The sequence below is a fragment of the Pleurodeles waltl genome, chromosome 1_2 (genome assembly GCF_031143425.1).
Source record: "Pleurodeles waltl isolate 20211129_DDA chromosome 1_2, aPleWal1.hap1.20221129, whole genome shotgun sequence".
Lineage (NCBI taxonomy): Eukaryota > Metazoa > Chordata > Amphibia > Caudata > Salamandridae > Pleurodeles > Pleurodeles waltl.
In genome coordinates this window covers 508,835,699-508,862,432 of record NC_090437.1, presented here as the reverse complement: position 1 = coordinate 508,862,432, position 26,734 = coordinate 508,835,699, and the positions used below count along the sequence as shown (strand labels likewise).

The 26,734-nt window shown below is 49.4% G+C and overlaps 1 protein-coding gene across 5 annotated transcripts in view; it reads right to left on the bottom strand.

Annotated features, from left to right (window-relative positions):
* CENPE (centromere protein E) overlaps positions 1–26,734 on the bottom strand; it is a 1,295,748-nt gene that overhangs the window by 81,645 nt on the left and 1,187,369 nt on the right. For all 5 annotated transcript variants that reach the window (XM_069241483.1, XM_069241500.1, XM_069241509.1 and 2 more), the window contains one exon: positions 18,678–18,866. In XM_069241483.1, the coding sequence (XP_069097584.1) occupies positions 18,678–18,866 (189 nt within the window). The remainder of the gene's footprint in view (positions 1–18,677; positions 18,867–26,734) is intronic.

Genomic DNA, 26,734 nt, shown 5'->3' with positions numbered 1-26,734 from the left:
TAAGGGTGTCTAAGATACCTCACCCCACGACCCTGGAAAGTAGGAGTAAAGTACTACTATTTTCCCAGAAACACACTAAACTCGTGATAGAGGATTTTGCAAAGACCACAACAGACTGCAAAGCGCTGAAGACGGATTCCTGGACCGGAGGACCTGCAAAGGAAGGGGACCAAGTCCAAGAGTTGTGAAAGTGTCTGGGGTGGGGGGTGGGAGCCCACTAAACCACAGATGAAGGTGCAAAATGGCTGCCTCCAGATGGAAGAAGCTGAAGATTCTGCAACAACGAAAGGTACTAGGAACTTCTCCTTAGGGCAGAAGATGTCACACGGAATGCTGGAGGATGCAGGGCTGTTTCTTTGGCAAAAAAACGCAAACAAGCTTTGCTGCCCGGGCCCAAGAAGGACTAGGATGTCGCCACTTGGGAGAGGAGGCAGAGGGGGCCCTCAGCAACGTAGAGAGCCCACGCACAAGAAGGTAGCACCCGCAGAAGTCCTTCAACACGGGTTCAAGAAGACTCAGCATGGCAGTCGTCTCAACACTACAAAAGAGGGTCCCACGAAGCCAGAGGCCAACTTAGGGAGTTGAGCAATGCAGGAACGAGCGCTGGGGACCTGTGCTTGGCTGTGCACAAAGGATTCCTTGGAAATGTCCACAGGAGCCCTAGTAGCTGCAGTTCACGCGGTGCAAAAGATAACTGTCTGGAGAGGGGAGGAAAGGACTTACCTCCTCCAAATTTGAACAGTTGGAAAACTGCACACTCTAGGTCACTTGGGTCCACCACATGTGATCCAGGGGCCATGCTCGTCAGGATGAGAGGGGTCCCAGAGTGCCGGTGACGCTGAAATTTGGTGCCTGCTGGAGCAGGGGAAAGATTCTGTTGACCCACGGGAGATTTCTTTGTGGCTTCCAGTGCAGGATGAAGGCAAGCAGCCCCCAAAGCATGCATCACCAGGAAACAGTCGAGAAAGCCGGCAGGCTTAGGCACTACAATGTTGCTGGTAGTCCTCTTGCTACTTTGTTGCAGTTTTGCAGGCGTCCTGGAGCAATCAGCGGTCGATCCTTGGCAGAAGTCGAAGAGCGAAGTGCAGAGGAACTCTGGTGAATTCTTGCAAGTCGTTATCTGAGGAAAAGCCCACAGGAGAGACCTTAAATAGCCCTCAGAGGACTGGCCACCTAGTCGGGTAAGCATCTATCAGGAGGGGTCTCTAACGTCACCAGCTAGCACTGGCCACTCAGAGGCCTCCAGAGTGCCCTCACATCTCTGGATCCAAGATGGCAGAGGTCTGGGACACACTGGAGGAGCTCTGGGCACCACCAATGGGGTGGTGATGGACAGGGGAGTGGTCACTCCCCTTTCCTTTGTCCAGTTTTGTGCCAGAGCAGGGACTGGGGGTTCCCTGAACCGGTGTAGACTGGCTTATTCAAGGAGGGCACCATCTGTGCCTCTGGGGGAGAGTACTCCTCCCCAGTCCTTAACACCTATTTCCAAGGGGAGAGGGTGTAACACCCTCTCTCAGAGGAAATTCTTTGTTCTGCCTTCCTGGGCCTGGGCTGCCCAGACCACAGGAGGGCAAAACCCTCTCTGTGGGATGGCAGCAGCTGTAGCTGGAGTGCAAGACTCAGAGAGCTGGTTTGGCAGTACCCGGGGTCCATAGTGGAGCCCAGGGAATGCATGGGATTGGCACCCCAATACCAGATTTGGCATGGGAGGACAATTCCATGATCTTAGACATGTTACGTGGCCATATTCGGAGTTACCATTGTGAAGCTACATATAGGTATTGACCTATATGTAGTCCACGCGTGTAATGGTGTCCCCGCACTCACAACGTCCGGGGAAATTGCCCTGAACTATGTGGGGGCACCTAAAAGGGTGCCCTCACACATAGTAACTTTGCACCTATCCGTCACCCAGTGAAGGTTAGACATATAGGTGACTTATAAGTTACTTAAGTGCAGTGAAAAATGGCTGTGAAATAACGTGTACGTTATTTCACTCAGGCTGCAGTGGCAGTCCTGTGTAAGATTTGTCTGAGCTCCCTATGGGTGGCAAAAAAAAAAATGCTGCAGCCCATAGGGATCTCCTGGAACCTAAATACCCTGGGTACCTAGGTACTGTAGACTAGGGAATTATAAGGGTGTTCCCGTGTACCAATAGAATTGGTAAAAATGGTCACTGGCCTACACTGACAATTTTAAAGGCAGAGAGAGCATTAGCACTGAGGTTCTGATCAGCAGAGCCTCAGTGACACAGGTACACACATTCAGGCCACAAACTATGAGCACTGGGGTCCTGGCTAGCAGGATCCAAACGAGACAGGCAAAAACAAACTGACATACAAGTAAAAAAATGGGGGGTACAGCCAAACCAGCTCTCTGGGGTTTTCTCTGCAGCTACTGCTGCTGCCACCCCACAGACAGGGTTCTGCTGTCCTGGGGTCTGGGCAGCCCAGTCCCAGGAAGGCAGAACAAAGCATTTCCTCTGAGAGCAGGGTGTTACACCCTCTCCCTTTGGAAATAGGAGTTACAAGCTGGGGAGGGGTAGCCTCCCCCATCCTCTGGAAATGCTTTGAAGGGCACAAATGGTGCCCCCTCCTTGCATAAGCCAGACTGCGCCGGTTTAGGGAACCCCAATCCCTGCTCAGGCGTAAAACTGGACAAAGTCCATCACTACCCTAGCGGTGGTGCCCAGAGCTTCTCCAGTGTGGTTCAGACCTCTGCCATCTTGTTTTCAAAGGTGTGGGGACACTATGGATGCCTCTGAGTGGCCAGTGCCAACACGTGACGTCAGAGTCCCCTCGTGATAGATGCATACCTGGGTAGGTGGCCAATCCTCCTCTCAGGGCTATTTAGGGTCTGTCCAGTTGGCTTCTTTTCAGATTACGACACTTCTCTCTTCGACTTCTGTAAAGGATAGACCGCTGACTGCTCCAGGACGCCTGCAAAACTGCAACAAAGTAGCCAGAAGGCTACCAGTGACAATTTAGCGCCTAATCCTGACGGCTTTCTTGACTGTTTGCTGGTGGTTGCCTGCCTTCACCCTACACTGGAAGCCAAGAAGAAATCTCCCGAGGGTCGACGGAATCTTCCCCCTGCTCCAGCAGGCACCAAACTACAGCCTCACCAGTACTCTGGATCCCCTCTCATCTTGACGAGTGTGGCCCCTGGAACACAGGTGGTGAACCCAAGTGATCCCGACTGTCCAGTGGTGTAGGAAAGGACCATCTTGTCTGGCATGTTAACCCCATTTGTTACTTGTATGTATGTTGTTTTTGCCTGTATCACTGGGATCCTGCTAGCCAGGACCCCAGTGCTCATAAAGGTGTGCCCTGTATGTGTTCCCTCTGTGGTGCCTAACTGTATCACTGAGGTTCTGCTAACCAGAACCTCAGTGTTTATGCTCCCTCTGCTTTTAAAATTGTCACTGCAGGCTAGTGACTAATTTGACCAATTCTGATTGGCACACTGGAACACCCTTATGATTCCCTAGTATATGGTACCTAGGTTCCCACGGTATTGGGGTTCCAGGAGATCCCTATGGGCTGCAGCATTTCTTTTGCCACCCATAGGGAGCTCAGACAATTCTTACACAGGAATGCCACTGCAGCCTGAGTGAAATAAAGTCCACGTTACTTCACAGCCATTTTACACTGTACATAACTAACTTATAAGTCACCTATATGTCTAACCTTCACCTGGTGAAGGTTGGGTGCCAAGTTACTTAGTGTGTGGGCACCCTGGCACTAGCCAAGGTGCCCCCACATTGTTCAGGGCTAATTACCCAGACTTTGTGAGTGCGGGGTCACCATTACACGCATGAACTACATATAGGTCAATACCTATATGTAGCGTCATAATGATAACTCCGAACATGGCCATTTAACATGTCTAGGATCATGGAATGGTCACCCCAATACCATTCTGGTATTGGGGTGACAATTCCATGCATCCCCGGGGATCCAGCATAGAGCCTGGGTACTGCCAAACTGCCTTTCCACTGCAGCTGCTGCCAACTCCTCAGACAGGTTTCGACCCCCTGGGGTCTGGGCAGCCCAGGAAGGCAGAACAAAGGATTTCCTCTGAGAGAGGGTGTTACACCCTCTCCCTTTGGAAATAGGTATGAAGGGCTGGGGAGGAGTAGCCTCCCCCAGCCTCTGGAAATGCTTTGATGGGCCCAGATGGTGCCCATATCTGCATAAGCCAGTCTACACCGGTTCAGGGATCCCCCAGCCCTGCTCTGGCGCGAAGCCAAACCTCCTTTTCTGGCTATTTAGGGTCTCTCCTCTGGGCTATTCCTCAGATAACGAATGCAAGAGCTCAGCAGAGTACCTCTGCACTTCCCTCTTCGACTTCTGCCAAGGATCACCCGCTGACTGCTCCAGGACACCTGAAAAACCGCAACAAAGTAGCAAGAGGACTACCAGCAACATCGCAGTGCCTCATCCTGCTGGCTTTCTGTCTTCACCCTGGACTAGAATCCAAGAAGAAATCTCCCATGGGTCAACAGAATCTTCCCCCTGCCAACGCAGGCACGAAACTTCTGCATCACCGGTCCTCTGGGTCCCCTCATCCTGACGAGTGTGGTCCCTGGAACACAGGAGCTGGGTCCAAGTGTCTCCCACAGTCCAGTGGCCCTTCTGTCCAAATTTGGTGGAGGTAAGTCCTTGCCTCCCCACGCCAGATGGTAATCCCGTGTACTGCGTGATCTGCAGCTGCTCCGGCTTCTGTGCACTTCTCCAAGGTTTCCTTTGTGCACAGCCTAGCCTGGGTCCCCAGCACTCTGTCCTGCAGTGCTCAACCCACTCCTTTTGTGACTCTGAGCTCACAGAACTTCCAAGTGCCTGCTCTGGTACTTCTGCTGATGCTCTCTGCTTCTGCGGGGGCTCTCTGAGTTGCTGAGCGCCCCCCGTCTCCTCCTCCAAGGGGCGACATCCTGGTCCCCAGCAGCACCCAAAATCTTCAACCGCGACTCTTGCAGCTAGCAAGGCTTGTTTGCGGTATTTCTGCCTGGAAACACTTCTGCAACATCCAGCACACTGTGGGACATCTTCCATCCAAAGGAGAAGTTCCTAGCCCTTTTTGTTGTTTCAGAATCTTCTGCTTCTTCCACCCGGAGGCAGCCCTTTTGCACCTTCATCCGGGGTTTAGTGGGCATCTGCCTCCCCCCGGACACTTTCGTGACTCTTGGACTTGGTCCCCTTCCTTTGCAGGTCCTCAGGTCCAGGAATCAGTCTTCAGTGTTTTGCTGGTGCTTGTGGTTCTTGCAGAATCCCCTATCACCACTATTGTGTCTTTCTGGGGTAGTAGGGTAACTTTACTCCTAATTTTCAGGGTCTTGGGGTGGGGTATTTTGGACACCCTTACTGTTTTCTCACAGTCCCAGCGACCCTCTACAATCTCCCATTTGTCTGGGGTCCATTCGTGATTCGCATTCCACTTTTGGAGTATATGGTTTGTGTTGCCCCTAGACCTCTGTTTACCTATTGCATCCTATTGTGATTCTACATTGTTTGCACTACTTTTCTTACTGTTACTTACCTGTTTTGGGTTTGTGTACATATAATTTGTGTATATAACTTACCTCCTAACTGATGGTATCCTCAGATACTTTTGGCATATTGTCACCAAAATAAAGTATCTTTATTTTTAGTAACTCTGAGTATTGTGTTATCTTATGATATAGTGTTATATAAGTGGTATAGTAGGAGCTTTGCATGTCTCCCAGTTCAGCCTAAGCTGCTTTGCCATAGCTACCTTCTATCAGCCTTAGCTGCTAGAAACACCTCTATTCTTCTAATAAGGGATAACTGGACCTGGCACAAGGTCTAAGTACCACAAGATACCCACTATAAGCCAGGCCAGCCTCCCTCAGGTGCTTACCTCTCTCTGAAGCCAATCCTCCTCTGAGGGCTATTTAGGGTCTCTCCGTGGGTTTCTCATCAGATAACGAATGCAAGAGCTCACCAGAGTTCCTCTGCACTTCCCTCTTCGACTTCTGCCAAGGATCGACCGCTGACTGCTCCAGGACGCCTGCAAAACCGCAACAAAGTAGCAAGAAGACTACCAGCAACATTGTAGTGCCTCATCCTGCCGGCTTTCTCGACTGTTTCCAGGTGGTGCATGCTCAGAGGGCTGTCTGCCTTCTCCCCAGAGCAGGGCTGGGGGATCCCTGAACCGATGTAGACTGGCTTATGCAGAGAGGGCACCATCTGTGCCCTTCAAAGCATTTCCAGAGGCCAGGAGAGGCTATTCCTCCCAGGCCCTTCACACCTATTTCTTATGGGACCTTTTCTTGTGATATAGTGCTATATGATATAAGTGGTATAGTAGGAGCTTTGCATGTCTCCTAGTTCAGTCTAAGCTGCTCTGCTATAGCTACCTCTATCAACCTAAGCTGCTAGAACACCTCTAATCTACTAATAAGGGATAACTGGACCTGGTACAAGGATCAGCAGCAAACCCCTCTCCCTTTCCCAGTCAGATCTAACAGTGGTGACAGATGCCTCACACCTGGGATGGGGCTGCCATCTGTAAGAGAAGTAGATTGGTGTCCTCTGGCAGAATCCAGACTCCACATCAACCTGCTGGAGCCCTGGGCGATTCATCTGGCACTGAAAGCCATCTAGGGAAGGCTAGCCCAGGTGTTTATAGACAACACCACTGCCATGTTCTACTAAAACAAATAGTGCCTGTGGCCTTTTGTACTCTGTCATGAGGCCCTGCGTGTCTGAACATTGCTGGAACGTCGGGGCATATCCCTGATGTTTCAACACCTGGCGGGCTCCCTAAATATCAAAGTGGACAAACTCAGCCGAAGATGCCTAGTGGAACATGAATGTAGTCTCCTACTAGAGGTGGTGCAAAGTCTTTCATCAGTGGGGAGAGCCTTAGTGAGATCTTTTCGCCATCGCTGAGAAAGTGCAATGTCAACTGTTTTGCACTTTGGAGTTTCCAAGGCGGCTCTTGGTAAGAGACTATTTTTGTCTCAAGTGAAGCTCAGGCCTCCTGTATGCTTTTCCACTCATACCACTCCTGCCCAGAGATCTTAAAATCAAGAACAGCCAGGCCCAAGTCATCATTGTGGCTGCAAACTAGGCTCTGAGAGCTTGGTATCCCGAAATGTTGAGCATGGCCATCAGTCCTCTGATCAGGCTGTTTCTTCAGGAAGATCTCCTGTCACAGCAGCAGGGGAGGGCCCTCCACGCAAAATTGGCAACACTCCAACTTCATGCATGGAGCTTGAGCAACAACAGCTGACTGCTTTTAACCTTTACCCGAAGTCTACAATGAAATCCAGGTGTCTGTCCTTCAAGGCGGTACATGCCTTTCTCTGGGGCAAGATTGTGGCATGGTGTACAGAAAAGCAAGTTGACCACCTTTCTGCTCCCCTTTCTCAGGTATTACATTTATTCTTTCTCTGGCCCAGCAGCGATCTGCTCTAAAGGGCAATCTTTCCGCCATCTCAGCCATTCTACATTTGCCAGATCAGCTATCCCTGTTCAAATCTCTTGTTGTGAATAGGTTTTTGAAAGGTCTTCAACACATTTCCAACTTCACTCTTAATCATGCCTCAGTGGGACCTCAATCTAGTACTGACTTTTCTGAGGTGAGCTACTTTGGAGCCAATCCACAGATGTCCTCTCAGGCTTCTTAAGATCAACAGCCTTTTAGTGACATTAACATCTGCCAAGAGGGTCAATGAGCTCCAAGCTTTGTCATCTAAGCCTCCTTATCTAAACATCTTCCAGACAAGCTGGTTCTTTGCACTAAAGTTTATTTTCTGCTAAAAGATGTCACTCTTTTTCATGTAGGCCAGTCCTTCACCCTTCCTCCCTTTAACTCTCCACCGCTTCCCTCATAGGAAGAGGAGCAACTCCACATACTGGACTCAAAAAGAGCTTTGTTCTGACCACACCACCGCCCTGCTCCTGGGAACCCAAGTTTCCTCACTCAGCCCCCAACCTCTGAGAGCTTGTTGTCCAGACTGCCACTTCTCATGCTAACCCTAACGCATTCCCTATCGCCCTAGCTAGGGAATCCAAGGGGCTGGAGACACTTGGGAAGATGGTTTTTTCTGCCAGCCTGGTGTTTAGGTCTGTGAACACTGCATAACTTTTGTGCCACTACTTCAATGCTCTCTGGGGATATGGTTGCGCAAGTGCTGCCTACGGACCCACAGGAGGCCCAAGCTGTGCTCTCCCAAGCTGTAACAAATGGTGGAGATGTAGTAAAGTTCACAATTCGCTGTGGTCGAGACACAACTGACTTGCTGGGCAGTGAGTTTTTGGCAGCGGGGGCCCTTAAGCACCACAACTGGTTTTGAACTACTCTCTTTTTGGGGAATGTTACGCCCTTGATGGCTCCTGTCTTTTCAAAGACCAGATGGATTCAGCGCTCAGTTGTTTTAAGGACGGCTGGGTTACAGCCCGTCCTCTGGCTTATCTTAAGCCCCATGCCACCCCCAGTCCGCTTTTTGCCCCTTTCGTGACTACATAAGAGATTACCAGTCAAGCAAACACCCACCCAGACACCGAGCCGTGCATGCTCCCCAGCTCCTGCATGGCCTGGGGCACCTCTGCATCTCCCAAAAGTTGCAGCCTCCAAACCCTCCTAATTTTCCCTTATACCATCAGACGCCATCACCCGTTCCACTGGTAGTCCATTTCATCGAACAGTTGCATGTTGCAGAGTGTCTTAAGGGGCTGCTCCCTCCCCTTCCTGACTACCCCTCTCTTCATGCTACCATCTTAAGACAGTCTGATGGAGGATCATCGTTTCGGCTGTCATGGCCAAGGGAGCTATAGAGTCCTGATGCCAGAAGTTGCTTATGGTTGCTGTTCGACTATTTTCTGGTGCCGAAGGGCAGAGGCCTTTGTCCTATCCGACCTGTGGTCCTTTAACTACTTCCTTAAGAAGGGGAAATTCAGGATGCTCACATTGGCTCAGGTTCTGTCTGCCCTGGACCCAGGAGACTGGATGGTAGCGTTGGACTTGAAGAACACATTTTCACCTCCCTGTCCTGTCTTGGCTTAGGGGTTATCTGCGGTTCAAGGTCTGCCATGAGCATTTCCAGTATGCCATGGTCCTCTTTGACCTGACCAGCACCCCTCAGGTGTTCACCAAGATGATGGCAGTGGTTGCAGATAACCAGCGGAGATCTGGGGTGTCAGTCTTCCCTTATCTAGATGACTGGCTGTTGAAGGCTAGGCTCGTCCCAGACTATCGTCCCCCACCTCCAGACTACAGCAGACCTCCTACAGTCGCTGGGATTCACTATAAACATGCAGTAGTCTCATCTGATTTCCTTTCTTTGGAGCCATTCTGCACACAGTGCCGTTTTGGTCTTCCCTCCCGAGTGGCAAGTCCAGGATATTTAGGCTACGACACGGATGTTTCAGCCTCTACCCTGTTTTTCGGTGAGACAGATTCTGAGGCTGCTGGGACTCATGACCTCCTGCATCCAGCTGGCCACAAATGCATGTTGACATATGCAGGCTTTACAGTCGGACCTGAAGTTCCAATGGGCACAGAGTAGGAGGCTGGCCTGGCTTATAGTGGGTACCTGATGGTACTTAAACCTTATGCCAGGTCCAGTTATCCCTTATTAGTAGAACAGAGGTGTTCTAGCATCTTAGGCTGATAGAGGTAGCTATAGCAGAGCAGCTTAGGCTGAACTAGGAGACATGCAAAGCTCCTACTATACCACTTATATCACTTAGCACTATATCATAAGAAACACAATACTCAGAGTTACTAAAAATAAATGTACTTTGTTTTAGTGACAATGTGCCAAAAGTATCTGAGGATATCCGTCCTTAGGAGGTAAGTAAAATACACAAAATATACACACAAACCAAAATCAGGTAAGTAAACAGTTAAAAAAGTAGTGCAAACACTGTAGAACACAATAGAATGCAATAGGAGACAATAGGCCTAGGGGCAACACAAACCATATACTCCAAAAGTGGAATGCGAACCACAAATGGACCCCAGGCCTAGTGTAGTGCGTAGAGGGTCGCTGGGAGTGTAAGAAAACACTAAGGGTGTCCAAGATACCCCACCCCAAGACCCTGAGAAGTAGGAGTAAAGTTACCCTACTACCCCAGAAAGACAGTAAAGTAGAGATAGGGGATTCTGCAAGGACAACAACTGACTGCAAAGCACTGAAGACGGATTCCTGGACCTGAGGACATGCAAAGGAAGGGGACCAAGTACAAGAGTCACGCAAGTGTCCAGGGAGGGCAGGAGCCCACTAAACCCGGATGAAGGTGCAAAAGGGCTGCCTCTGGGTGGAAGATGCCAAAGATTCTGCAACAACGGAAGGTTCCAGTGACTTCCCCTTTGGTCAGAAGATGTCCCACGGCGTGCTGGGGGATGCAGAGTTGTTTCCATGCAGAAAGACCGCAAACAAGCCTTGCTAGCTGCAAGAGTCGTGGTTGAAGGTTTTGGATGCTGCCAGGGCCCAGGAAGGACCAGGAGGTCGCCCCTTGGAGGAGACAGAGGGGGCGCTCAGCAACATAGAGAGCCCATGCAGAAGCAGGCAGCACTCGCAGAAGCACCTGAACAGGCGTTCAGAAGATCTGAGCACAGCAGTCGTCTTAGCACAACAAAAGAGGGTCCCACGAAGTCGGAGTCCAACTCAGCGAGTTGGGCAATGCAGGACGGAGTGCTGGGGACCTGGGCTAGGCTGTGCACGAAGGAAATCTTGCAGAAGTGCACAGAAGCCCGAGCAGCTGCAGTTCACGCAGTACACAGGATTACTGTCTGGCGTGGGGAGGCAAGGACTTACCTCCACCAAATTTGGACAGAATGGCCACTGGACTGTCGAATGCACTTGGAACCAGCTCCTGTGTTCCAGGGACCACACTCGTCAGGATGAGAGGGGACCCAGAGGACCGGTGATGCAGAAGTTTGGTGCCTGCGTTAGCAGGGGGAAGATTCCGTCGACCCACCTGAGATTTCTTCTTGGCTTCCACTGCAGGGTGAAGGCAGAGAGCCCTCAGAGCATGCACCACCAGGAAACAGTCGAGAAAGCCGGCAGGATGAGGCGCTACAATGTTGCTGGTAGTCTTCTTGCTACTTTGTTGCGGTTATGCAGGCGTCCTGGAGCAGTCAGCGGTCGATCCTTGGCAGAAGTCGAAGAGGGAAGTGCAGAGGAACTCTGGTAAGCTCTTGCATTCGTTGTCTGATGATATTCCCACAGGACAGACCCTAAATAGCCCACAGACGAGGAATGGCTACTGAGAAAGGTAAGCACCTATCAGGAGGGGTCTCTGACGTCACCTGCTGGCACTGGCCACTCAGAGCTGTCCATTGTGCCCCAACACTGGAGGAGCTCTGGGCACCTCCCCTGGGAGGTGCCGGTCAGGGGACTGGTCACTCCCCTTTCATTTGTCCAGTTTCGCGCCAGAGCAGGGCTGGGGGATCCCTGAACCAGTGTAGACTGGCTTATGCAGAGATGGGCACCATCTGTGCCCATCAAAGCATTTCCAGAGGCTGGGGGAGGTTACTCCTCCCCAGCCCGGACACCTTTTTCCAAAGGGAGAGGGTGTAACACCCTCTCTCTGAGGAAGTCCTTTGTTCTGCCTTCCTGGGCCAAGCCTGGCTGGACCCCAGGAGGGCAGAAACCTGTCTGAGGGGTTGGCAGCAGCTGCAGTGAAACCCCGTGAAAGGCAGTTTGGCAGTACCCGGGTCTGTGCTAGAGACTCGGGGGATCATGGAATTGTCTACCCAATGCCAGAATGGCATTGGGGTGACAATTCCATGATCTTAGACATGTTACATGGCCATGTTCGGAGTTACCATTGTGACGCTGTACATAGGTAGTGACCTATGTACAATGCACGCGTGAAATGGTGTCCCCGTACTCACAAAGTCAGGGGAATTTGCCCTGAACAATGTGGGGGCACCTTGGCTAGTGCCAGGGAACCCACACACTAAGGGGGTTATTCCAACTTTGGAGGAGGTGTTAATCCGTCCCAAAAGTGACGGAAAAGTGACGGATTTACCACCAGCCGTATTACGAGTCCATTATATCCTATGGAACTCGTAATACGGCTGGTGGTATATCCGTCACTTTACCGTCACTTTTGGGATGGATTAACACTCCTCCAAAGTTGGAATAACCCCCTAAGTAACTTAGCACCCAACCTTCACCAGGTGGAGGTTAGACATATAGGTGACTTATAAGTTACTTAAGTGCAGTGGTAAATGGCTGTGAAATAACGTGGACGTTATTTCACTCAGGCTGCAGTGGCAGGCCTGTGTAAGAATTGTCAGAGCTCCCTATGGGTGGCAAAAGAAATGCTGCAGCCCATAGGGATCTCCTGGAACCCCAATACCCTGGGTACTTCAGTATCATATACTAGGGAATTATAAGGGTGTTCCAGTATGCCAATGTGAATTGGTGAAATTGGTCACTAGCCTGATAGTGACAATTTTGGTATACAGAGAGAGCATAACCACTGAGGTTCTGGTTAGCAGAGCCTCAGTGAGACAGTTAGGCACCACACAGCGAACACATACATATAGGCCACAAACTTATGAGCACTGGGGTCCTGGCTAGCAGGGTCCCAGTGACACATAACAAACATACTGAAACATAGGGTTTTCACTATGAGCACTGGGCCCTGGCTAGCAGGATCCCAGTGAGACAGTGAAAACACCCTGACATATACTCACAAACAGGCCAAAAGTGGGGGTAACAAGGCTAGAAAGAGGCTACTTTCTCACACCTGGGCCCTAGCAGCACCCAAAATCCCCGCCCGTGACTTTTGTAAAATTGCCTAACCGGAGATATGCACACAAAATATCCTCAAAAACAGGTAGGTAAAAGCATTATCTGAAAGGGGCCCCTATGGGGAGGACAAACCATATACTAAAAAAAAGAATGGGTTAAGAACAGACCAACAAGACAAATCTAAAATAAAAATCCTAAGGACTGGGGAAGGACAAGAACACCAGAATAAGTAACAGTTTCCCCAGAAGCCATTATGCAGAAGTCTTACTTAGCATCGGTGTCCATAAGTTAACATGGGATAGTCGTGTTTGGAAAACGTTTGCAGAAGGACCCTTCCCAGAGGACCCTCAGGAAACCTGTTGGAGCAAGGAAGGTTGAAGACTGCCCTCAACCCTGGATACCCAGAGAAGTGGAGTACCTACACCAGGGAGCCCATATGTGTAGTGGTGAATTTGTGTCTGAACGTCCTGTTGAAATCAATGAGGACCTCAGCTGCCCAGTTGCTATAGTGACCGGTAGACCAGGTCGGTGGAATCCAGGCATGGATTCTGGACAAAGAGTACCTGAGGAACGAGGGGACAAAGTCCAAACCACCCAGTCATCCACGGGGTGCAGGAGGGCAAGGCCCACCCTTCTTGGGGGTACTTCACTGTTGGACTGTTGTTGTGGAGAAGCAGCTGTGGCGTCAAGATGGTGCAGAAGGATCCCAGGAGTCATCATTGAGCTGTCCCACACATGTTGAATTACAGAGGGGTCAGTGACCAGCAGGACCACCAACAAGCCTTGGCAAATGCAAGAGGAAGGATGCATGAAGAGTTGCAATAGAAGAGGAACAGCTAAGTCAGAGCCAGCCCTCAGCAGTGAGGAGAGCCAGCAGGAGTGGATGGAGACCCCAGAAGGACCCTCTGGCCTCAGGCACAGGGAGTTGCAAGGAGGCCTCAGCAGCACAACGATGGATGCCCACTTTGCAGGAGTTCCAGGTAGGACATCGGTCTTGGAGCTGTGTGATGTTTGAAGCTGGGGTTTTTTGGAGCCAGTTCGTCTTTGGACTGAAGAGCCAACAAGGCTTGACAAAGACAGATGCAGTACTCAGGGGTTCTGCTCCAGCAGCTCCAACGAGGACCACTGACTTCCCAGTTGCAAAGAACACAGATCAGACCTCTGGAGAGCCACAGAACCACCATCTGTGGGACAGCAGGATTAACAAACCAGTCGTCGACACGGAGGTGCCTGTGGTTTCAGGGAAAACACTACTTCACTCTAAGGGAGATTCCTTCTGGATGTCCCTAGTGCAAGTAGAATCCTTGTGACTCTGAAGGATGCACAGCCATGGAAGCTGCAGAGTCCTTGCATTGCTTGGGGACAGAGTTGCAGTAGGAGCACTACTACCAGTTGCAGTCTTGTCTTGGTTTCCGGCAAAGTCCAGCAGCAGGATCTGGTGTCCAGGTTGCAGAAGAGGCTTGAAGACAGATCTTGTAGACTTATCTAGGATCCGAACCTCAGAGGCTGTGGGCTCCTGCACTGGAAGAAACCGGTTTTACAAGGAGGGCACCAAATGTGCCCTTCAAAGCAGAGCACCCCCAACAGAGCCCAGAGACACCTTTCTAAATGGGAGGTATCAGCACCTCTCCTCTACAGGACGTCCTTTGTTCTGCCTTCCCCTGCCCGAGTTAAGCTCTGCAGCAGGAGGGCAGAACAGTGTCTGGAGCGGGCGGCAGCACTGGCTTGCACGAAGGCCCTGTAAGGCTGCACAAGTAGACACGGGGAGTCCTATAAGAAAACCCCAGAGTACATTGTATCATGCAATTAACCCTGGACCCGGTGGTGTTGGATGATTCGAACATGTTTGATATAAAAAATCACTAGGGTCAGCTAAGCCATTTTGTAGTTGGACATCTCATGATGACCAGTGTCCACTACATACCTTAAAATGGCCTCCCCGCACTTACAAAGCCCAGAAAAGGGAATCTGGGGTTGTACGGGTACCGCTGCTCATGCAGGGGTACCCTCACACTCAGAACAATGCATCCTGCTCTTAGGCTGAGGGGCCTACCTTAGGGGCGACTTACTGGGTCAGAAGTGCAGTGACAGCAATATAAAGTAAACCTTATATCTGGGGTGAAAAGTGAATGCACCATTTCACACAGGCATGGGCTTCCATGGGTGGCATAATACATGTTAAAAGACATGGGGGAGACATGGTGTGCCAATGCCCTGGGTACCCAAGTACCGTATACCAAGGACTAACAGGGGTACACCACTATGCCAATTATGGGGTATAAGAATTGCTTGTTTTACCAAACAAATTTAGGGAAGAGAACACCAACAACGTGGTCCTTGTTGGCAGAATCCCAGTGTACTACAGTCAAAACAAACAAACAAAACAAACAAGTTACTTAGCTTCGATAACAAATTATCTAGTAGAGACACATTCCTTACCTTATATTTTACCCCCACGCGTCAGACTTGATCCGGAGATTTTTCTTTGAGCAGTACACATGCACGCCTTCAGACGGCGTTGGTCGACTCTGCGGCAATCTTTGGCATGATGATGTCACAGCCCTATATAAGCGCCACCCCGCTGAGCTATCAGTTTCTTTTCACACCAGTAGCTTGGTGCCAAGAACACTGAAAATGGTGCGCCAGAGCTAGGGCTGTGCAAAGGGGAATCCCTGTCCCTAGACATCAGTTCTCAATGCAGGAAGGATGGGTGGGTCGGTAAGGAATCTGCAACTAGAATGTGTCTCTACCAGATAATTTGTTACTGAAGTCAAGAAACTGGTTCATCTGACAAATACTTCTAGTTGCAGATTCCTTACCTTAGAAGAGATAACCAAGAAATACCATCTTCGGTGGTCATAATAGAAAGTCCAGCAGGACCGAACGGCTGAAGTAGCCGTATTTGTAGACCTGACTGTCCAGGCAGTAATTCTTTGTGAATGTGTGAAGAGATGCCCACGTTGCTGCCTGGCAGATGTCCAGTTCAGGGACTCTGTGTGCCAACGCTGTGGTGGTAGCAGTTGCTCTGGTGGAGTGAGCACACAAGCCCTCAGGGGGCTACATCTTTGCCAAAGCATAGCACATCTTGATGCGGAGCAAAGCACCACCCATTGCGAGACTGTCCGCTTCTGCACTGCCTATCCTTTCACCCACATATCCCACAAAGAGTTGATCGTCCACCAGGAAATCTTTGGTATGATTGAGGTAGAACACCAACGCTCTCTTTAGATCCAGATGATGGAGTTTCTCCTCTCATGAGGGGAATGTGGGGGTGCGTAAAAAGAAGGCAATGTGATGGATTGGCCTATATGAAAAGGAGTAACCACCTTAGGAAGGAAGGAAGCCAGGGTACGAAGCACGACTGCCAGGATAGACAAAAAAAATGGTAGTTTCAAAGAAAGAGCTTGATGCTCACTCACTCTGCGAGCAGAGGTGATGGCAATGAGGAAAGCAATTTTTAGTTTGAGGAGCCGGAAAGGACAATTATGTAGTGGCTCAAAATGGGCACACAATATAGGTAAGGAACAGGTTCAAATCCCACAGGGGCGTTATGAATGGGGTAGGTGGGAACAAATGGGTGAGTCCCCTAAGGAACCTCCCAACAATGGGAGACTTGAACAAGGAAGGTTTATCTGGCAGTCTGAGACAGGCCGAGATGGCAGATAAGTAGTCTTTAAGGGTGCCCAAAGCAGAGCCCAGATGGGGAAGAGAGAGGATGAACAGTACAACCTCAGACAGAGGTTTATAAAGGGGATCAACAGACTTGTTGGTACACCATGCCGCAAATTTGTGCCAACGACAGGCGTATACCATTTTGGGAGAGGGACGCCTGGCTGCCTAGATAATATTGCAGACTTCAGTCGGAAGGTTGAAAGTTATCAACTGCTGCCACTCAATCTCCATGTAAGAAGGCGGAGACTGGAGAGGTTTGGGTGGAGAACTGTCCCCTGCTGCTGCGACAGAAGATACTCCCGAAGGGGCAGTCTGATCAGAGGATCCGTGGCTATGCTCAGGAGCTCAGGTTAGCATAATCTTCGTACCCAGTCCGGAGCCACAAGAATTACTTGGGCCCGTCCACTCTATCTTTTTCAGAACTGTGGGCAGAAGTGATATTGGCAGGAAGGAGTAAAAGAGGCCTGCGTACCACTCGAAACGAAAAGCATTCCAGAGCAAGTGCCACCCTGGAAACTCCAGTGTGCAAAACAGCTGACATTGAGCGTTCTCTGCAGAGGCGAACAGATCTAACCAAGGCTACCGCCACTGCTGAAATAGACCTTGCGTCACCTCCTGCTGGAGACACCATCAGTGATCAACTATGCATCAACAGCTGAGTTTGTCTACTCTGGCATTTAGAGAGCCCACCAGATGATGAACGGTCGAGGTTAGTGAAAAAATGACTAAGGGTAGCTCTATACGGATCAACATGTAGGCTGGCACAGAAAGACGAGAACAGACGTCAGCACTCCAGGGTGGCACCTAAATATGAGCACAACGTCATCACAGCAACCATGACACCATTGACTGACTCGTAGTCGACCGACACCACCTGACGCCACACAAGGGTAGCGCTCGAAGAAAAGTCACCAGATCCAGTCCGACGCCTGGGGGAAATTCCAAGGTAAGGAATCTGCAACTATAAGTCTCTATCAGATACACTGACACCAGGCAAAAAGTGGAGGCAACCATGTCAGAAAGATCCTACTTTCCTACACAGGTCAGCCTCTAAAATCTGCACGTTTGTGGAACTTGAGCCCTGTAGACATGCCAGACAACACAAAAGGAAGATCCCAAGTGCTTGATGGGAGAATCTGAGGATGGATGATGCACTATGTCTGTGAGAGTCAACCTTTCAACATGTTTTTTAACCATAGGGAAGAGAATTAAGTAATGTAATTGAGTGATAAAATATTTTGAATACACATCTAGTGGAATTTTGATCTCTGTGAAGTACGTTTATTTTCAATGAATGTTACACAATTTACCTTTCTCCTGACTAAATGTTTTGTGGCAGGCTTTCTCTATGGGAAAGAACATGTTTGACACTGCACCTAAATGGAGTCAATTGTTACTTCATGTACAATGTGACTAGAGTTTTTGAGCTAAATGTAAACATACTGAGCAAAACAATTTATAAAACGTAGATCCTAGGACTGCCCAGGGTGGTGTGTCCTGTTTAATTCCCACTGCATTTTCTTACTCAGGCTGCACTGTTGACATCAGACTTTGGCTAAAATCATGGGTTTTCCTCACAATTCTGTGAGGGAAAGTGTGAGAATCAGTGAGGCATTCACAAAATTCCTACTATCCAGTGTTTCCATTTTCTCTGGATGACAGCTGTACCCCATAATCACGGGTAGGCCTTCTGTTTGAAACAACAAACCAAAATAGTGCAAAGATCACACTGCTGACAGATTGACTTTACATGGTGACAGTTTTAATGGGCTCCTGATGTAATATTAATATCACAATATCAATAACATTCAAACTAGGAAATTATAGTGTATCCTTAGTGATGCAATTTCAGATGCCACCTGTCACACCATGGGTTAGGTTAAAAGCACTGCATTTGGAGGATAATGTCTGTGACAAGTTAAGAACTGGGCAGCAGTAAGTGCCCGATCATAATAAGACGTGGTAGGTCTTTAGATCATTTCAGCCAAATAGACCAGAAAAGTTGGTAAGTAGTTAGTCAACTGACAAATAGCAATTGCGCAGAGGCACCCTGGGGATACAAGGAAGGAAGGAATGTGACGAGTCTCAACAGAAATACAACACAAACTATTAAGGCAAAGGCTCTATTACTTCAACAAGACTAATACATTTTCAAAGGTTACTGCAGGATAGAGTAGATTTCAATAAAAACATTGGCAATCTCTTCTGACAAGAGTTAGGAAAACACCAAATTCTCCAAGTCAAAATCATAAATAGAGTATAATACCTGCAGAGCTTGTATCTCCGACAATGCAGCTTTAAGGTTCTGCTCTCGATCCCCTAATTTAGCCTGAAGTTTATTTAGTTCAAACGCAAGTTGCTTTTCTAGTGAAGTTGCTTTCTTCTCATTTTCCTTGGCATCATGCTGGGCTTCATTTAATTCATGTTCAAGGTTTTGAATTTTTATTTGCGATTTCTAAATAGGAATAAAACCTTTAACTAGGGTTTGCAATTGAGGGAAAAATATATCAAACAATAGGAAAAGTAAACTGGTGAAGGAAGATGAATGAACAAGTTACTTACTTTTGGTAATGCTCTTTCTAGTGAACACTATAATTGCAGACATCTCACTGTCCTCACAGGTGCATTCTCCAAAACTTAGATGGAATTTGACAGGTTCCCCTAGTGCTGGGACCACTTAAACTTAATCCCACTGCAGAGCCCAATGTCCCACTTGGCACAGTCAACATGCATGATGCAGGAGGCTAATATGCCAAGAAGCCTCAGCACCACTCACAAGAAAGATCTGAATGTGGTCCTCTTATTGAGGATCTGCAGGGATGAAGGGGCTTGTCGGGGCAAGGATTGCTGGAAAGATAGAGAACAAGTTACTTCCTTCTGTAATGTCTTATCTGGTAGAGACTATCTCATCGCAGATTCCTTACCTTAGAATATCCCCCAGTCAGACTGGATCTGGAAACTTTTGGTGAACAGTACCCCTGCATGCAGTGGGTGGTGTTGTTAAGCTCCGCATGGCATCATCAGTGCTCAAAGTGACGTTTGCAGTGCCTATAAAGATGCTGTCCCAGCGTGCTGTCAGCTTCTTTTGCAACTTTCCATACCAGAAGTATGGAACACTGACCACTGGTGTGCAAAGCTTGGGTCCTTAGATGGGGTAATCCTTAAATCTATAATTCAGTTTCAGAGCAGGCAGGATGGCTGGGTCATAAGAAATCTGCAGCTACATAGAGTCTCTACAACATAAGGCATTACCGAGGGTAAGTAACTTGTTCACCTGACAGATACTACCAGCTGCAGATTCCTTGCATTATAATAGATACCCAAGCAATACCTCCCCAGTGGTGGGACTATGATATGGATTATGTTAAGAGCTAAGAAGTCCTGCAGGACAGAATGTGTTAATAACTATTACGCCCAATGGGACTGTCTAGGCAGTAGCGCTTCATAAACCTGTGTATGGAAGCACACGCTGTTGCCTGACAGATACCCAGAAAAGGAACTCCATGCGCTAACACAGTGGACGCAGCTTTGTATGTAGTAGAGTGAGCGCGCAAACCCTTCAAGGACTACTTTGCATCCACTGTGTAGTAGATTCTGATTCAGAGAGCTATCCATCGCAATAGTTCTTCTTCTGCCCTGCCCTCCCATTCTTGGATCCAGCATAACCCCCCAAAGAGTTGATTGTCCACCCATAACTCATAAGTGTAATCAAGGTAGAATGGCAACACTATTTTTGGGTCCAGTTGTTGGAGCCTCTCCTCTTCTTTAGAGGGGTAAGATGGAGTGTAAAAAGTAGGCAAGGTAATGGACTGTACTACATGGAAATGAGTCTCCCCCTCTTCCTTAGAGGTATGAAGCAGAACGTAAAAGTTTGGGAAGGTGATGTAACAGGTCTGTAGAAAACTGCAGATGCCCCACACTTTTTGCCCCGTTTTAGGACTACTAGATGCTTATTTTCAACTATAACAGTGCATTGAGGCCTGCTAATCAGCCCTCCGTGCCAGTGCTCTTTCCTTAAAGTACAAGTTACTTCCCTTCGGTAAGAATATATCTGGTAGAGACATATTCTAGTTTCAGATTCCTTACGCTAGAATTTTCCCCCAGGCGTCAGACTGGATCCGGAGATTTTTTCTTCAAGCAATACCCTTGCGCTTCACTAGGTGGCATTGGTCGACTCCGCGGGCATCGTTGGCGTCATAGTCACTGTGATGATGTCGGGAGTAGTACATAGATGGCGCCTCAGCACAGTGTTGTCAGTTTCTTTTCACATCTTTCCACGCCAAAGCGCAGAGCCGCGAAGAACACAGACGGGTGGGTCGGTAAGGAATCTGCGACTAGAATATAACTATACCAGATATATTGTTACCGAAGTTAAGTAACTTGTACATCTGATAGAGACTTCTAGTTGAAAATTCCTTTTCTCAGAATAGATACCCAAGCAATGCCATCCTTGGAGGTGGGCTGCGAACCAAGATCATACTAGAAAGTCCTGCAGGACTGAACAACCAAAGAAGCTGTCCAGACGGACATGACTGTCCAGGCAGTAATGTTTAGTAAAGGTGTGCAAGGATGCCCACGTAGCTGCCTGGCAAGTATCCAGGACAGGATCTTTGTGTGCTAATGCAGTGGAAGCAGCAGTTGCTCGGGTTGGACAAGAAGCAGCCCCCTCAGGGCTTGCGCGCTTATTCCAAGTGTAGCATATCTACATGTAAAGAAGTACCCATCGAAAGATGGTACGTTTTTGCACTGCCTTCCCTTTCTTTGCACCCACATATGCAACAAAGAGTTGATCGTCCACCCGGAAACCTTTAGTACAATTGGGATAGAACAGCAACGCTCTTTTTGGGTCCAGAGGGTGGAGTCTCTCCTCCTCATGAGAAGGATGTGGACGTGTGTAAAAAGTAGGCAAGGTGATGCACTGGCCTACATGAAAAGGTGCAACGACCATGGGAAGGAAGCTATAGTGCGTAACACCACTTTGTCAGTGTGCACAGACAAGTATGGGGGCTTTGAAGAAACAGCCTGAAGCTCACTCACCTTGCAAGCAGAAATTATGGCAAAAGAAAGGAGCTGTAATGGACAATTGTGCATCAGCTCCAAGTGAGTACACATTAAGAAAGTATGCACAAAATTGAGGTCCCACCGAGACATGATAAATGGAGTGGGAGGAAACAAATGGGTGAGACCCTTAAGGAAGTGACTGACAATAGGAGACTTAAAGAATGAAGGCTTGACCCGAAGACTTTGAGGGAGAAGAATGGTGATGGATCCGCAACCAGTCTCAAGACCTTCCACTCGAGCAAAACCGGGACCTACACGGAGATCGAGCGGCAGGCCGCCATAGGCTTGAGGGACTGCTCCGTCAAGTGTTTAGGGTGCATGGCCCGTCACTTGGAGCATGAATTTAGGTTGTGATCCACAAACAGAGGTGATGCATATCCGTCACCAACATCAGGCAATGACAGTCCTCGCACGTTTGAAACCAGTGTTCAGGGACATCCCTCGACGCACCAAAAAACTCACCAAAAACAAAAAAAAGAGCCGAAGTCAGACAAAAAAAAACCGACAAGGGTATCTCTCTCAGGATCAGCGCGTAGCGCTGAACAAAAAGAACTGACGTCACTGCGCAGAAGCGGCACCTATGTACTACTCTCGACGTCATCAGGGCGACTAAGACGCCCGCAGAGTCAACTGACGCTACCTACCAACACGCAAGTGTATAGCTCGAAGAAAAAATCTCCGGTTCCAGTCTAATGCCAGGGGGAAAAGGTAAGGAATCTGCAACTAAAAGTCTGTATCGGATATCAAGGTATGTCTAATTGTTTACAATTGCCACAGGAATGGTAGTACCCTTGTAAGTCACTAATAAAAGGTGTGATGACATATCTGCATGAGCAGATATCCCCCTGTGATGTCTAGTTTTATTCCTAGACATTGCAAGTGACACTGCAGCCATCTAAAAGCATGTACTGGACAATGGTCAGCACAAGTGGCCCAGCTACATGATGGCTGCACGGAAAATAGTGGTGTTTGGTATCAATCAAACACCTCATCTTAATAAATCCATACTGATGCCAGTATTGGATTTATTATGACATGCACCCAGAGGGCACGTTAGATGTGCTCCCTAAAACCTACTAGTCCTTGAGTGCAGTGGTTCCCAACTTGTTGACTTCTGTGGACCCCAATGCTATCAGTACTGGAATCGGAGTATTCCCCCCCCCCCCCCCCCCCCCACTGAGTCATTACTGAAAGCTGGGGACCTAATATGTTAACATATAATATTCTAAGCAGTCACAAACCCCCTGAGGAGGCTTCGCAGACCCACAGGGGTCCCCAGTCCACATGATGGGAACCACTGCTTTAGTGTGTTGACTGACTTATCAACCAGCCTGCCACCACAGATGAGTTTCTGACCCCCAGGTGTTGAGAGCCTCTACCTTCCAAGGTCAGAAACAATGACTGGTCTGGCAGAAGGTGTTCTCAATCAAAAGGAAAGCTAGTAAATCTGCATACCAAGGCCAGGGACTTTAAAGTCCCTTCTGCTTTGGTATGCGACCCCAGCTTTCGCAGACCAGGGAACCCCCCCCCCTGCCCTGAGGCCCTTTTGGCACCAGAACAGGTGGGGAAATTAGCTATGCCAGAGCCTTGTTGCACGGCTCCAACAACATGGAAGAAACAGACTCGTCCTGCTGCTGTGCAGACTCCAAGAAGCCTGGAGGGCTGCCAGTGCTTCACCAGTCACTGGAGAACCTCCCTTGGAATAGAGGAGCTGCTCCTCTGCAGCCGCTGTAGGAGGCTGGCCTGGCTTATAGTGGGTACCTTGTGGTACTACACCTTGTGCCAGGTCCAGTTATCCCTTATTAGTAGATTAGTAGTGTTCTAGCAGCTTAGGCTGATAGAGGTAGCTATAGCAGAGCAGCTTAGGCTGAACAAGGGGACATGCAAAGCTCCTACTATACCACTTATATCACTTAGCACTAAGTGTGAGGGCACCCTTGCACAAGCAAAGGTGCCCCCACATAGTTCAGGGCCATTTCGCCATTGCACGCGTCCACTACATATAGGTCAATACCTATATGTAGCTTCACAATGTAACTCTGAATATGGCCATCTAACATGTCTAAGATCATGGCATTGTCCCCCATTCCAAATCTGGTATTGGGGGGCCAATTCCATGCATCCTGGAGGCTCCACCATGGACCCCCAAGTACAGCCAAACCAGCTCTCTGAGGCTTGCACTGCAGCTACAGCTGCTGCCACCTCACAGACTGGGTTCTGCCCTCCTGGGGTCTGGGCAGCTTAGTCCCAGGAAGGCAGAACAAAGCATTTCCTCTGAAAGCAGGGTGTTACACCCTCTTCCTTTGGAATAGGTGTTACAGGCTGGGGAGGGGTAGCCTCCCCAGCCTCTGGAAATGCTTTGAAGGGCACAGATGGTGGCCTCCTTGCATAAACCAGTCTACATCGGTTCAGGGACTCCTTCTCCCCTGCCCTGGTGGCAAACTGGACAAAAGAAAGGGGAGTGGCTACTCCCCTTTCCATCACCACCCCAGGGGTGGTGCCCAGAGCTCCTCCAGTATGTCCAGTATGTCCCAGACTCCAGCCATCTTGTTTTGCAAGGTGTGAGGGCACTCTGGAGGGCTCTGAGTGGCCAGTGCCATCAGGTGTCGTCAGAGACCCCTTCTGATAGGTCCATACCTGATAAGGTAGCCAATCCCCCTCGCAGGCTGTTTAGGGTCTCTCCTGTGGGTTCTCTTCAGATTCTGCTTGCAAGTTTCCTTCAGGAATCTTCTGCAACAACTTCAGACTCTTCTGACCTCGGATCAACCGCAGCCTGCACCAAGAAACTCTGTAACTGCAACAAGGTGTCTACAAGAGACACTGTTCGTCAGCAACCTCAGCTCCAAGTCAGCAACTGCAACAGTTTCCACGGTGTAAATGCTCTGGGGACTCCCTGTCTTCATCCTGCACCAGAAGGACAAAATAATTCTCCTGTGGAGTGACTGAGTCACTCCCCTGCTCCAAGCAGGCACCTTCCAAGGCGACAACCAGTACCCTGGGACTCCTCTAACAGCAATGAGCATGCTCTTAAGGACACAGAGGGTGGACATCATCAACAGACTGTCCTGAGGTCCTGCTGATGCAATTTGGAGGAGGTAAGACCTTGCCTTCCCTGAGAACTACGGTACCCCTGTGTATTGGGCCTTCTTCGCCTCCTGAGGCCTCTGTGCACTCTTTGCAAAATTCCTTCATGCACAGCCTGGCCCAGGTCCCCAGCACTCCACCCTGCGACGCTCAACTCGATGAGTTGTTCTCAGGCGGTGTGGGACTTTCTTTTGTTGTGCTGCATCAACCACATTTTGCACCTCCTTGGAACCCGGATCATGCGGCTTCTGGGGGTGCTGGCTGGCATCCTGAGGGCTCTCCAAAGTGCTGAGAACCCCCTCTACCTCCTCACACAGAGTTGAGGCCCCCAGGTCCCTCCTGGGTCCATCCAGCATCATTTTGATCAAAAACTCACTTTTGTCGTAGCTAAGGCTTGTTGGAGACTTCCAACACAAAATCTCATCTGCAACAATCTTCATGTCGTGGGACATCTTTTGCATTACGCAGGAACCCGCTGGCATCTTCCAAGGTTGCATTCCTGCAGTCTTCGACTAACCAAGGACTCTTCTTTTGCACCCTCTTCTGGGTTGGCAGGGGCTCCTGTCCTTCCTGGAACTTTTTTTGACTTCTGGACTTGGTCCTCTTCCTTTGCAGGTCTTCAGGTCCAACAATCCAGCAGTTGTTCTTTGCAGACTTGGTTGGCTGCTGCAAATTCCCCAAAACGAGGTAGTGTGTCCTAAGTAAACTTGCAGTACTTTACTTCTGCTTTTCTGGGCTCTGGGGTGGGGTAATTTACTTACCTTCACTGTATTCTTACTCTCCCAGCGGTTCTGCACACACACTTGTCTAGAGGGGAATTCGTGATTCACATTCTACTTTTTTAGTTTATGGTTTGTGTTGCCCCTAGACCTATTTTTTCCCATTGCATTCTATAGGATTTCCTACTGTTTGCATTGTTTTAGGACTGTTTACTTGTCTAATTTTGGTGTCTAGTGTATACCACAGCCCCCTCCTCCCACAAGGCAGCGCTGGGGCGGCTGGGTGCATTAGGGTGTAGAGTACTTAATGGGTTCCTACGGGAGTTAGTCCTCGTGAAGACAGTGTGCAGGCCCTGGCTAGAAAGCCAGTCGGGGACAACAAACAGGTAGGTAGTAGACCTGGGGTGCTCGGGGTGTAGGAGCACTTTTGGTCCTTTTCTCCAGGGCCCTTTCTCCAGGGCCCAGGGGCGACCGATGCAAGGGTGTCCTGTTTCTCCATCCAGGAGCACTCGCGGTCAGGGAGTCGTGTGTGTTGAGGCGGCAGGTGTCGTTGGGGGACTCCAGTGAGGGAGCGGGGAGGACGGAGGTAGACGCTGGGTGGACTCGAACTCAGGGAAGCTGGGTGACGTTGTTGGTGCAAGTGACAAACGCCAGATAGGGGCGACTGGTGCAGTGGTTGCTGGAGGTGTCAGGTTATCTCTCATCACAAGGTTGTGGGAGAATGCACCTGCGTGTACTGGCTGCAGGAGACTTGAGAGAGTCCAAGATAGGTGAAACCACACTGAATTAGGACTCTGGGCAGCTAGAGAACCTTGCTGGCACCATTCACTGTTGGTTGGCTTCACCTCGGGTCGGGTGCAGAGGTCACTTCGGGGGTCGGGTCTTTGCTGTTCTGGAGGCTGCAGAGTGCTTTCTTGAGACTTTGTTGCAAAGCAGATCCACTGACCGTGGGAGTCTTGAGTCTTCATGGAAGGGAGGCAGTTCTCCTGGGTTTTCTTGGAGGCTAAGCTGCAGGACTAGTTGTCGTTTTGGGCAGAGTCCGTCAAGTTCAGAAGGCAGTCTGGTGGGGTTGGCTCAGCTCCTTCTTTACCTCTTCTGGAGGTGTAACTCTTCTTTGTCCTTTGCTTCTTAGGTCGTCAGAATCAGAGTTCTAGGATTCAGGGGTGCCACCTAAATACTCAATTTAGGGGTGTTACAGGGAGTGCCAGGTGGCAGCCAAACGGCCGAACAACTTCAGAATGACTACACCCTTCTTATGACCACTTCCGCTGAGAAGTGAGCATAACCCTAACCGTAGTGGCCTAATTCCTACCAAACAAGATGGAGGAATTTAAAAACTAGTGTCCATTTCAGCTCGTCCACCTTAGGAGTGGAATTGACATGAAGTGGGCACACCTCCTAATCTGACTAATTTTCCTTCCTGTGCTGCCACCAAAAGAGGGTGACTCAGGTCACTCCA